Genomic DNA, 14,052 nt, shown 5'->3' with positions numbered 1-14,052 from the left:
GCACAAACTTTTGCTTTTATTTCCCTTCACTGTACAATTTAACAATTTTTTCATTTTCTCTTTTGCTTTTTCCCCCTCCATTGTACAATTTAACAATTTTTTCGTCTTCCATTTTCTCTTTTGCCTTTCCCCCCTCCATTGTACAATTTAACAATTTTTTCATCTTCCATTTTCTCTATCCAATTTGCTTCGAGTGCACAACAAGATCCCTCCTACATTCTTTTCCCCCTTGCCACCAGTGAGAAACTTCTCAAATTAAGAATGTTTGTCCCCTTTTTTGCTTACGAAGGTTAATATCATGTCAAGTAGAGCTATCTACTATGTAAAAGAGAACCTTAACATCACGTTGCTTTGTGACACTTATACTACGAGGAACTTTGTCCAAACTGACGACTCCGAAAAGAAAACAGTAAGGAAGGCTAGGCTTTGATGACATCGACAATGACCTCGTAGTGAAGATGTCGATGATGTAGTCACATGACTCGACTTTGATGAAGTAGGCAATGACCTCCAAGTGAAGATGTCGGTGATGTAGTCACAACGCTCGGCTCTGATGACATCGGCAATGACCTCCATAGACGGGGCCAGGTCCTGTTCCGTCACCACCGAGATAGTAGCCAGGTGGAGTTGGACGGGTATCACCTCTGACGCCATGTCGATGTATAAAACCTGCCATCGGTCCCATAACCCGAAAACTCTCGGCCGTGGGGCAACATGAGCGCCGTGCACTAAGAGCGAAAGTGGCCCGCAATGCCGCAATTCAAACACAGTTGTCACATGACTTCCCACGGGGCGTCGACCGAGTAGGGGAGCGCCCCGAGCCGCCTGCCCGATACAACTCACAGGCAGTAGGGGTGTATGCAAGGAGCCATGCTGGCTCCCCCCTTCGCCAGAAGAATCGTGATCCTATATAAATCTTGTCTTTTACACATCCCTTTGGGTATTTCAAAGAAGGATGATACAAACACTCACAAGCCAGTAAGGAGTTCTGCATGAAGAATGTCGATCTATAGAAATCCAGTCTGTTTCTTTTTCTGTCTTGGTTTGTTTACATTTGAGTGTGAGTGTTCAGTGTTCTGATGTCTATATTTCACACTTAGTTCCGTTTTCACAATAAGGATTTTGTAGGAAACACATAGGGATTTTGGCTGTGTGCATCTTAATTGTTAGAATAAATCCAAGGCATACCGTCGATCATCCGAGGACCAAGCAATCACATGAACACGACACCGAGATTTGTTAACGAGGTTCACCGATATGGCTACATCCCCAGGGCTTGACTACGGGCGCTCCTTCCCGTGACAACGTTACAATACCGCACACCGGCCACCCGGGCGCCGGCACACGCCGCCGGCTCCCGTTTGGGTGCCTGTGCTATTATGTTGGCATAGGTTACATCGTGTGTCTACCCCCACTATATATGAGAGGCCTAGGATACAAGTGTCCTACTAGGACACGACTCCATATCCTATCTAAACACAATACAACTACAAGTCCAACTGTAACCTACCTTGTACACTATATTCGACACAACTCCAACAAACTCCACCTTGGCGAATATACTCCACCATCCTGGATTTGTCCATGCGTCAAACTTCCATGTACATTTATTCCATGAGTATCGCTGCTACTCCCAAGACTCCATGTGACTCCACCTGCAACTTGTAGTCCCTTCTTTTCTTGACCACAGTCAACACTCGAGCAAAATTAAGTTCCTTGTTACTCTAGTTTGTGCTCCCAACTTCCAGAGTATCAGTCCAACGCCATCACACACTGATCAATGACCTGCGTGAAAGTGAACAACTCACATATTGGGTATCACACATAAAAGTTACCTGAACTCAACATCACCGCTCCTTTCTTGACCGTTTGTCTGAAACTTGAAGGAATTTCACCATTGCTTGTAGTCATTCCGAGTCAAATTCGCAGTTGTCTCACCACATGTATGACCACCAGAGCCCTGGCCCGTCTCCATGTCCCGTGCATACCGCACGCCTCGCCGCTATTACCGCGCCGAGCCTCCGCTGTCCCGGTCGAGTCTCAAGGGTCGCGAACCCACACCACTCAACCCTCACTGCAGAGTACCACCGATCATCACCGACCGATGACGAGTTCCACGCTTCCATCAGACCACTGGGCTCCAGTCCGAACAACGTGTCCCTCGCTTTTTCCCGCTGAATAGGCTTCGACTCTCTGAGCTCTTACGACGTAGCCCCTCAATGCAGCTCCACCTTCAACAAGACTCCATAGTAGAGGATCAGTCCACCCCTGCGCCCCATCGACTTCAAGCTCCGTGTATACACCACCTTGAATCAATCCCGCGCCATAGTCTTGTCGAAGCCACGCAAGCACTCGGGCCTGTGCCACGTGTTTCCACGCCCCAGAAGTCGGTCACCATCAGCATCACGCTCCTATGTCGTTGTCGCCGACCCCACCACCGTCTTCTGTACCAACCGACTTACGTCGATCTGTCAGACTGTCCAGTCCAACCCAGCCGAAGTAGTCCGGCTGCATGACACGCTCGAGGCTCCCAAATCGTCTTCCACGAATTTTCATCCATCACATCACAACTCCATCCTAGCTGAATTGACTTCCCGCAACGCCTTCAAACATCCCTGTTGTGCCAACAAATATTTCACTTTTGTCTGCCATAACCCAAGGTTTTCAGTTTCGTGAACTTCTCCATCTCAAACGTGATACCCGTTGGCACCATAGTCTTTTGTATGGCTGACCTTGCGAAAAAACATCCAAGCTTCCAACACGTGCTCAAGCACACAAGATGCACCAATAGCAAATTCGTACCAAAAATCCTTCTTGTACTCACGTGTATTAGCTCCCAGGCTCAACTTCAATGCTAGTAATTGCTTTGCCAAAACCTCTTGCTACCCGATGGAATAGAATGATGGATCTTGTCTTCCGCTTAATCGATCTGTTTCACTTCTCGTCGTGTCACGTGAGGACTCGGTCCTCTTTTTATCCAAATCAAATCCGGTTCTGATTGCTCTTGCCTGCAGCTGTACGCGACCGGATCCAGCACGGTCCGCCGCTTGGACCGTGTCTCGCCGACTGCAGCCTTGCGGCTTCTGCCAGCTGGGCCGGTGCCCAGCACACGCCTTTGGCCTCCGCAGCTAGCGCCCGTCGATAGATCGATCGACCTGCTGCCTGCCTGCCCGCCCTGCGCGACGCGTCCCCGCTGCTGCCTCTATGCTCGCCCGATCAATCCAAGATCGCCGCACGTCGAGCCGTCGCACACGTACCTTCCTCCGAATCAACAATTCACGGCCTCTGAATAGCCTAGCTCATGATACCACTTGTTAAAATAAATCTAAAGCATACCGTCGATCATCCAAGGACCAAGCAATCACACGAGCACGACACCGAGATTTGTTAACGAGGTTCACCGATATGGCTACATCCCCGGGGCTTGACTACGGGCGCTCCTCCCCGTGACACCGTCACAATACCACACACCGGCCACCCGGGCGCCGGCACACGCTGCCGGCTCCCCTTTGGGTGCCTGTGCTATTATGTTGGCATAGGTGACATCGTGTGTCTACCCCCACTATATATGAGAGGCCTAGGATACAAGTGTCCTACTAGGACACGACTCTATATCCTATCTAAACACAATACAACTACAAGTCCAACTGTAACCTATCTTGTACACTATATTCGACACAACTCCAGCAATAGTTATGCAGAGGCTAAGTGTTGCTCATGATGACTTGTATCCGCTTAATGCTACATTTTGAGATAATAAAATCGTCCTTTATCAAAAGTCCCGTTTTCACCTCTTTGTTATCTGCCGTATAAGACTATTGACGCGAAAAGTGCTTGCAGCTACCGCACTCCACTGCTTTTGGTACTTAGTTTTTTTTTAAACACACTTTTGGTACTCAAAAAATTCTTAAAACAAATACGTGGATTCATACACATATTCCTAAGGCCTGGTAAAAATCTAGAAAAGAAATATGTTGTATTTTGGAAAATTAAAAAAAGAGAAATTTCTGACAGAAACGGCACCCAGTTTATCTTCCTATAGCCTAAAACAAAACGAGATTTCTACCAAAACTTGACGTGTGTAATCGGAATGTGTATATGTATCCCCGGGAAAAATTTCATATTTTTTTGAAACTTCAAAAACCCAAATTTCAAAATGTTTAAATATAGAGAGCAGTGGAGCTCGGTTGCTGCAACGCCTTCACCCCTATTGACGAGGCTACCTGATCGCTTCCTCTGCTCCATTGTTGGCAGCAATAATGGAACCCGGCCGAATGATGGGGTATGCGCACGAAAGGGAAATATAGGTGCGAGGTGAGAAAATCCTGGGAAGTTCATAGAAAGTGAGAGGACAGCACAGCGACAAAGCTGGGATACTTTTCAGCCTCTTCTTTCGAGTTCGCGAGTGTTCAATCATCTTTCCCGGATACCCAGCTTTGCACAAGGATCAGAAAGCGAGAGACGAAGAACCCCAATCACTCGACCACATACACGCCAGATTCACCCCATCTATCTACTGCTACTCTACTACCCCTGTTCGCATTCGCTTTCCGCCCTTTTCAATCTCGTCTTATGGGTGTCGAGTCACTCGCCGGGAGACATGCATTGCAAATCAAGATGGGAATGGGCCGGGCCGGCCCGCCGGGTCACTGACCTGACCCAAAGAGTCAAGGCCAATGGGTTAGATGGGTTGACCTTGAATTGTATATGGGTCAGTGGAGCCGGCATTGTGCGACCCGATGGGTCAGACGGGTCGACCGATCTGAACCAATGACTCAACAGCACACATGCATATACATATAGCCTGGATGGGTCAGTGAGGCCATTTCGTGTCCTTGTACTACAGCATCTAAACCAGTGAAGCACGAACAGCGTGCTGCGTACATGCATACATATAGACATATCGCCTGGCTGCCTGGGCAAGTGTGTTGTGCCTAATTATTCCAGTAATAAGGCAGCTAATGGTGTGTACATCAGCACATCTATTTTCTGTGGAGATGAGATGAGTAGTACATATACCTGGCCATGGGAAGCCCGGCCCGGCCAGCCCGGCCCGAAAAAGCCCGACCAGGCCCGGCCCGACGCTGCTCCCGGCCCGGGCTCAGGCCTAGATTTTGAGCCCGGTGGCCGGGCTGGGCCGGGCCCGGGCCCGTCGTTTTTGCACTTTCCTGAAGGTCGGGCCGGGCCGGCCCGGAGCCCGACGGGCTTTTCTGCGTTCGGGCCGGGCTTGGGCCTAGAAAACAGGCCCGATGGCCGGCCCGGGCCGGGCCCGGGCCCGGTTTTTTTTGCATCGGGCTTGGCTAGGCCCGGCCCGAAGCCCGGCCAGGCCTGAGGTATGGCCAGGTCTAGTAGTATATAAGGATACCAACCTTGTGTAAAAAATTACTGAATTTTGGGTCGGCCTCGTGTACCCAATGAGTCAGCGAGGCCACAAAATTTTGATAAAATGGGCCGGCCCATGGCCTCGCATATTGACCCTGAGGCCACCGGGCCGGGTCCAAGGCCAGGTCCGGATCGGCCCGTTCCCATCGTGATTTGCAAACTCATGCCATTGTGATGAAAACTTTTCAATTCATCGCTGTGACACGCAGAAGGATCGCAAATGTTAACCATCACTGTGCAAGCAATGCTTAACTTGTGAACATCGACTTGTTACCCCGAGGTTATAGGGAAACAACCTTGTGGCGAACAAGAGATGCCATATTCTATACACATGTAGGAAAGTGATTCCGCAAAACTTACTGCGGAAGGAACAAGATTCCATCGGCAAGTAGAGAAAATGACACGATGAAGAGGGGATGTCAATTTATCATGGAAGAAAAAGGTGCGCTTGAAGCTTTTGTTGTAAAAGCATCTCACTGAACTCTGAAGAAGCACGCGGTTTGACAAATGATCATTCAGAAATGCATCTTAATTATTTACAGTATACGAAGATTGAAGGACAGAAGACTTGATGTACATGAGAGGATCACTCCTTTAAATCGTGGTGGAATTTACAGAATGCGGGCGAGTTGTGGTCTTCTAAGTAAACGCAGGCTTGCTAATCTGCCTGCAGTCAATGTTTGTCAGCGATCAATCAGGTGGACAATGCTAGGAAAATGAATGTAGATGACAGGAGCGTCGCCGAGTAGCGCAGGATCTTCCATCCCTTGATGGAGGAGGAGGACGACGTGAGGCCCTTGAAGCCGAGGTCGAGGGAGACGCTGCCGTCGGGCTTGAACAGCCCGAAGTGGCGCTCGCTGCCCGGTCCGGTCTTGAGGTCCTCGTTGAAGAGCGCGAAGATGAAGGCCTTGACCACCCTCTTGGGCCTGTAGGGCGTCCCCTTCCTCAGGAACAGCCGCTTCCTCAGGTTGAAGTTGTAGGTCCGGGCGTTCTCCAGGGTGGCGCCGGGCTCCGTGGCGTCGCCGGCGGACGCCCACCCGGTCTCCGACACGCGCACCTCCATGTCGCTGTACCCGGCGGCCTCCAGCGCGGCGTAGGTGGCGTCGATCTGCGCCTCGAACATGTTGTCGTAGTGGAGGTTGGTCTTCTGGTCCAGGATGCCGGCGTTGGGCTTCATCAGCGCGTAGTTCACGTCGATGTGCTCCGGGTCGCTCATGTAGGCCAGGAACGGGTACGCGTTCACGTAGAAGGGCGCGCCCGTCTTGGAGAAGAAGTCGAGGAGCGGCTTGAGGTACGGCATGAGGTCCGGGCGGAACGTGCCGGCAGAGGGCGGGTACGAGGTGCCGAACACCGCCTCCGAGTGCGGCGTGTTCACCTCGATCCTGCCGGACAGGCGCATCGCGCGGAGCGCGTCGTGGATGTTGACGACGGCGCCGAAGAGCGCCTCGGCGAGCCCCGTGTCCTGCCCGCCCAGGATCTCGTTGCCCACGATGATGGCCACGATGCGGGTGGCCGGGTAGTAGGGCCGCACGTTCTCGTTCACCCAGTCCATGGCCTTGCTCGGGGTGGCGGAGATGTCCTTGACGAGGCCGTTGGGGATGGCGATGGCGAGGTTGAGCCCGGAGTTGCGGAACGCGTCCAGCACGGTGTGGTCCGAGTCGAAGATGCGGACGTTCTTGATCCGCGCCATCTGGAGCAGCTTCACCACCTCCGTCGGCGGCGGCAGGTTGTCCGCGATCCGGCCGTAGTTCACCCCGTACGTCCCCACGAACGAGTGAAAAGCCGCGACTGCCAATCAATCAAGAAACCAAAAATCAGTCATGGCGGGAGAAGCAGCAACAGAGAGGCTAGCTGATTAATGATTATAGGCGGGGGCATACGATACGTACCGCGGCGGGGGAAGAAGGCGAGGAGGCAGAAGAAGAGGAGGAGCAGGAGGACCGGCCGGCGGTGGCCGAGGCTGGAGTCCGGCCGGCCGCGCGGAATCACCGCCATGATCTTCCGGCGAGGCGGGGAGCAGGTGGCAGGCAGCTTAGGTGGCGACTGGAGGAGGAGGAGGCTGTGGCCGGTAGTGGGCGGGGCATTAGAGGAGGGCCGGGGCGCCACTTTGCTTGAGGTGCAGGGCATGGCGGCACGGCGGCAAGTGCCATGGAGGGAGCACGGAGGCGGCAAGTATCCGCGGTTACTTACTCCATCGGCCGCGTTGCTTGCTCGGCCGGAGCAAGCCAAGGATCGACGTTGCCAAGAGTGGTAAGGCGGGGTTACTGGCGGATCCAAGGATGGAATCCGGTCTCTTGCGTTGCTTCCGCGCGCGACGTACAGCGCCCTGCTCTGCTCTGCTCTGCTCTGTGTCTGTACCTTCTGGCTTTCAGCTGTCTTCAGTACGGATACACCCGTAGCACTTGCGGTTCTGCTCTATACTTAAGCTGGGCCGAAAGTTTATTATTTCTAAATCGCTTTAAGGAAATTTTAGACGACTTAGAACATCATCACCACCATGTTTGGTGAGTCAAACAAAAATAGTGGGGTATTATGGACTTGGAAAAGAACCCTCCTAGTTGCCAAATGATCACACTCGAAAAAGGAGTGGAAGTTTCTCTGGTCATGGGGTGGCAAGGGTCAACAACTAGCCTTTGGTGTGATCTTGCTTACATTTTATCCAAGTTTTTTTTAGACGAGGATAATCCCCGGCTTATGCCATTTTTTTTTTGAGAGTACGTATGTTATAGTCCATTTGAAATGTCTAGAAAGACAAATATTTGGAAACGGAGGGAGTACAAGAGATCCGTCCCTGATGCGAACAATCTGGGACGGGGGACACACACCCACACGTAGCTCCACACTCGCTAAGCTAACTCCTCACAAATCGTTGTAGACCTCCTACACCAAGCCCTGCCGGATGCCACTCCACGATTTCATCGAGCACAAGGTTAGGGATGAGGAGTGCCGGCTTCTGTTGATCTTGCCTGTTGAAGACCCTGGCGTTTCTTTGCTTCCAGAGTGTCCAAGCGACCGCAGTCACCAGAGTATCGAAGCCTCTCCTATCCACTCCCCTGAACTTCTTCGTCTCCCTCAGCCACCAAACCGAGAAGGTGTCATTTTGCGTCGTCCCTTGCACGTTGAGCCTGAGTAGGTCAAACACGCGGTGCCATACTTCCTGAGCAAAGGTGCGCCAGGATATGGTCGACATTGTCCTTCGCTTGCAGACACGTGAAGCAGGGCGAAGCTTGGTCCTGAAGCCTGTGACGTGCCCGTCGATTCGACGTCCACAACCTGTTCTACAAAGCCAACCAGACAAACAATTTGCACTTAAGCGGCGCCCAGCTCCTCCAAGTACATGCCGCCGTCGGAGATCTCGGGAGGTTCGAGCAAAGGTAGTCATAGACCGACTTGGCCGAGTAGCTCGCAGTAGTAGACGTCGGCCAACTGTATGCGTCTGGCTCATTCAAGTCTCTATGCACCGATGCAATGCCGGCTTCTGTTGATCTTGTCTGTTGAAGACCCTGGCGTTTCTTTGCTTCCAGAGTGTCCAAGCCACCGCAGTCACTGAGGGAGTGCTGGACTAAGGGGTCCTCGGGCGTCCGACCTGTTAGACATGGGCCGGACTGATGGGCTATGAAGATACGAAGACCGAAGACTTTCTCCCGTGTCCGGATGGGACTCTCCTTGGCGTCCAAATATGAAGATTCCTCTCTATGTAACCGACTTTGTACAACCCTAGTCCCCTCCGGTGTCTATATAAACCAGAGGGGTTAGTCCGTAGAGGATGAAGAATCATAATCATAGTCATACAGGCTAGACTTCTAGGGTTTTAGCCATTACGATCTCGTGGTAGATCAACTCTTGTAATACTCATATTCATCAAGATCAATCAAGCAGAAAGTAGGGTATTACCTCCATAAAGAGGGCCCGAACCTGGGTAAACATTGTGTCCCCCGTTACCATCAACCTTAGACGCACAGTTCGGGACCCCCTACCCGAGATCCGCCGGTTTTGACACCGACATTGGTGCTTTCATTGAGAGTTCCACTGTGCCGTCGTCAAAAGGTTTGGTGGCTCCTTCGATCATCTACAACGATGTTGTCCAAGGGGAAGTCTTCCTCCCCGGACAGATCTTCGTATTCGACGGCTTCGCACTGCGGGCCAACTCGCTTAGCCATTTGGAGCAGATCGAAAGCTACGCGCCTAGCCATCAGGTCAGATTTGGAAGCTTGAACTACGTCACGGATATCCACGGAGACTTGATCTTCGAAGGATTCGAGACCACGGCAGCCGCTCCCTGAAGGAAATATGCCCTAGAGGCAATAATAAAGTTATTATTTATTTCCTTATATCATGATAAATGTTTATTATTCGTGCTAGAATTGTATTAACCGGAAACATAATACTTGTGTGAATACATAGACAAACAGAGTGTCACTAGTATGCCTCTACTTGACTAGCTCGTTGATCAAAGATGGTTATGTTTCCTAGCCATTGACATGAGTTGTCATTTGATTAACGGGATCACATCATTAGGAGAATGATGTGATTGACTTGACCCATTCCGTTAGCTTAGCACTCGATCGTTTAGTATGTTGCTATTGCTTTCTTCATGACTTATACATGTTCCTATGACTATGAGATTATGCAACTCCCGTTTACCGGAGGAACACTTTGTGTGCTACCAAACGTCACAACGTAACTGGGTGATTATAAAGGTGCTCTACAGGTGTCTCCGAAGGTACTTGTTGGGTTGGCGTATTTCGAGATTAGGATTTGTCACTCCGATTGTCGGAGAGGTATCTCTGGGCCCACTCGGTAATGCACATCATTTAAGCCTTGCAAGCATTGCAACTAATGAGTTAGTTGCGAGATGATGTATTACAGAACGAGTAAAGAGACTTGCCGGTAACGAGATTGAACTAGGTATTGAGATACCGACGATCGAATCTCGGGCAAGTAACATACCGATGACAAAGGGAACAACGTATGTTGTTATGCGGTCTGACCGATAAAGATCTTCATAGAATATGTGGGAGCCAATATGAGCATCCAGGTTCCGCTATTGGCTCGGTCATGTCTACATAGTTCTCGAACCCGTAGGGTCCGCACGCTTAAAGTTTCGATGACGGTTATATTATGATTTTATGAGTTTTGATGTACCGAAGGTTGTTCGGAGTCCCGGATGTGATCACGGACATGACGAGGAGTCTCGAAATGGTCGAGACAGGAAGATTGATATATTGGAAGCCTATATTTGGATATCGGAAGTGTTCCGGGTGAAATCGGGATTTTACCGGAGTATTGGAGGGGTTACCGAAACCCCCCCGGGGGTTTAATGGGCCATAGTGGGCCTTAGTGGAGAAGAGGAGGGTGGCTAGGGCAGGTCGTGTGCCCCCTACCCCTCTAGTCCGAATTGGACAAGGAGGGGGGGGGGCGGCGCCCCCCTTTCCTTCTTCTCCTCTTCCTCCTTCCCCCTTCTCCTAATCCAACAAGGAAGGGAGGGAGTCCTACTCTCGGTGGGAGTAGGACTCCTCCTGGCGCGCCTCCTCCTGGCCGGCCGCACCTTCCCCCTTGCTCCTTTATATACGGGGGCAGGGGGGCACCCCAAAGGCACAACAATTGATTTGATCTTTTAGCCGTATGCGGTGCCCCCTCCACCATAGTCCACCTCGATAATGCTGTAGCGGTGCTTAGGCGAAGCCCTGCGTTGGTAGAACATCATCATCATCACCATGCCGTCGTGCTGATGAAACTCTCCCTCAACACTCGGCTGGATCGGAGTTCGAGGGACGTCATCAGGCTGAACGTGTGCAGAACTCGGAGGTGCCGTGCGTTCGGTACTTGATCGGTCGGATCGTGAAGACGTACGACTACATCAACCGCGTTGTGCTAACGCTTCCGCTTTCGGTCTACGAGGGTACGTGGAAAACACTCTCCCCTCTCGTTGTTATGCATCACCATGATCTTGCGTGTGCGTAGGAATTTTTTTGAAATTACTACGTTCCCCAGCAGTGGCATCAGAGCCTGGTTTTATGCGTAGATGTTATATGCACGAGTAGAACACAAGTGAGTTGTGGGCGATATAAGTCATACTGCTTACCAGCATGTCATACTTTGGTTCGGCGGTATTGTTGGATGAAGCGGCCCGGACCGACATTACGCGTACGCTTACGCGAGACTGGTTCTACCGACGTGCTTTGCACACAGGTGGCTGGCGGGTGTTAGTTTCTCCAACTTTAGTTGAACCAAGTGTGGCGACGCCCGGTCCTTGCGAAGGTTAAAACAGCACCAACTTGACAAACTATCGTTGTGGTTTTGATGCGTAGGTAAGAACGGTTCTTGCTCAGCCCGTAGCAGCCACGTAAAACTTGCAACAACAAAGTAGAGGACGTCTAACTTGTTTTTGCAGGGCATGTTATGATGTGATATGGTCAAAGCATGATGCTTAATTTTATTGTATGAGATGATCATGTTTTGTAACCGAGTTATCGGCAACTGGCAGGAGCCATATGGTTGTCGCTTTATTGTATGCAATGCAATCGCCCTGTAATGCTTTACTTTATCACTAAGCGGTAGCAATAGTCGTAGAAGCATAAGATTGGCGAGACGACAACGATGCTATGATGGAGATCAAGGTGTCGCGCCGGTGACGATGGTGATTGAAAGAACATGCGGTGCCCCCATGTTTGGTTTTGGTAATTGATGACAATCTCTATGGACTAATGGTTGCCTTGAGTTATATTTGAAGGTTTTGTCCATAGGCTTTTCTTGGAGTACATGTGTTGGTTTCAAGGAGAGTTTGTGTCGACCAAGGTGCTATTCGAGGAATTATCCAAAGATTGGTCATGTGAGTGTTGAGCTTATTGCAAGCATGTCTTGGAGAAGAAGATTGTGTGATCATTCATGTATATCTTCAAAGGCATCATCCAAATGAAGAGAGTTGAAAAGATTCAAGGTTGATCAAGACTAAGTCAAGAGTGAATCAACTTGATCAACTCACAAAGCGTAGAAGATGTACTCAGAGGGATCAAGCGATCCCATGGTATGGTAAGCATTGTCAATTACGCTTTGTGTACTAACCCATGATCTTCGTGAGAGTTCTTTGTGGGGTTAGGTTGCGGTGTGCAAGTTCAAGTGAAGCATCATGAAGAGATCAAATGCTTGAAGCCTGCCGTCCATTGTGGTGACAATGGACTTGTGAAGATGTGCGGAAGAGTGGCTCACCCATAGTGGAGTATGGGGGAGCAATCAACTAGTCTTCATCGAGCCAACGCAACCAAGAAAGGTGGTCCAACTTGAGGGAGTCAAGATCGTCATCATCTAGCTCAAGTGGACTATGTGCAGGGCAAAGATTTGCCCTTGATAGGTTTTCTATTTTACCGGTCTCATGATGGTAGCTGGGAGACTGGGTTATAGGATCGATTGCCGTACTATCAAGGGGGGCTCTCGATGAGTTGCTTGATCGTATCATTCGTAGAGAGCTCAAACCATTGCATCCTTGCATCATCTTTCTTGTTTCTTGTTTGCTTCCCTTTGTGAGTTTTGGAGCTTTTGGTCATCTTGTTGACAAGCTCGAGTTCATCGAAAACGGAGTTCACTTGCATCTTCTATGATGTTTTCAATGTTGGAGGTTATGTCCGTTCTTCTCTGTTGAAGGTTTCACTCCTCCATTTGTTAGGCATACCTCCCCTGCCTCTCTACTCGTCGTCTTGTTTCCAACAAGCTTGAGTTTGCTCAATTCGGAGCTCATATGCAGAAGTTATGGCAGTTTTGGTTTTCCATGGAGTATACTTGTTTTCATGGAAGTGGCTTTAGGATGGCGCCAGCGGTAGTACCGCTGGGCCGGAGCGGCAGTACCGCGTATCGCCACAAGCGGTAGTACCGCTGTCCCACAGCGGTAGTACCGCCCATGGCCATAAGCGGTAGTACGTCTCCGGTTCCGCGCTGGTACCGCCTCGACTCGAGACGTGGTTTTCTCGTGTCGGGTTCACCGGTAATAGGAGCGGCAGTAGGAGCGGTAGTACCGCTCATGTGTGGTAGTACTGCAGCTACCACCGCCCCTAGTGCCGCTCAATGGCCCTCCTCTCTGTTCCTTCTCCCTGTGCTCGTGGCAGGCACTGTGCGCGATCCCAGCGGTAGTACCGCTGGGCCAAGCGGCAGTACCGCTGCGGCCAACGGTAGTACCGCTGGCTCCAGCGGTAGTGCCGCTCATACGGCTCTGCCTCGCCCTCTGTTTTGCTCCGCTCTCCGTGTTCTACCGCCCGGGCGGTAGTACCGCTCCCCAGAGCGGTAGTACCGCTCGTGCGCGGACTGAGCACATAACGGTTGGATTCGGGAGCTCCTATAAAAGGGGGTCTTCTTCCCCATTCAACCTTATCCTTTGGGCTCGTGTTCTTCCCCCATTGTTGACCTTCTTTGAGCTTGCTAACTCTCAATCTCTCCATGGATTCTTGCTAGTTTTTGAGGGAAAAGAGAGAGGAGATCTAGATCCACATTTCCACCAATCACTTTCTCCTCTTTGTGAGGGGAACCCCTTGGATCTAGATCTTGGAGTTCTTGGTGTTCTCCTTCTTGTTCTTCCTCTCATTTTCCTCCCTAGCATTAGTTGCTTCGGTGGGATTTGAGAGAGAAGGACTTGGGCACTCCGTGTGCCCTTGCCATTGCATTTAGTGCATCAGTTTGAGT

At 50.8% G+C, this 14,052-nt stretch overlaps 1 protein-coding gene across 1 annotated transcript; it reads right to left on the bottom strand.

The window, feature by feature from the left end:
- Positions 1-5,881: 5,881 nt before the first annotated feature.
- Positions 5,882-7,885, bottom strand: LOC109762384 (glucan endo-1,3-beta-glucosidase 14). The gene is made up of 2 exons (XM_020321238.4): positions 7,272-7,885; positions 5,882-7,170 (listed from the first exon to the last, which is right to left on the bottom strand). The coding sequence occupies exons 1-2, from the start codon at positions 7,507-7,509 to the stop codon at positions 6,077-6,079; spliced, it is 1,332 nt and encodes a 443-aa protein (XP_020176827.1). The 5' UTR covers positions 7,510-7,885; the 3' UTR covers positions 5,882-6,076.
- Positions 7,886-14,052: the final 6,167 nt, after the last annotated feature.

Source organism: Aegilops tauschii, chromosome 6 (assembly GCF_002575655.3).
Source record: "Aegilops tauschii subsp. strangulata cultivar AL8/78 chromosome 6, Aet v6.0, whole genome shotgun sequence".
In the NCBI taxonomy this organism is placed as follows: domain Eukaryota; kingdom Viridiplantae; phylum Streptophyta; class Magnoliopsida; order Poales; family Poaceae; genus Aegilops; species Aegilops tauschii.
This window is presented reverse-complemented; position numbering and strand designations above follow the sequence as displayed.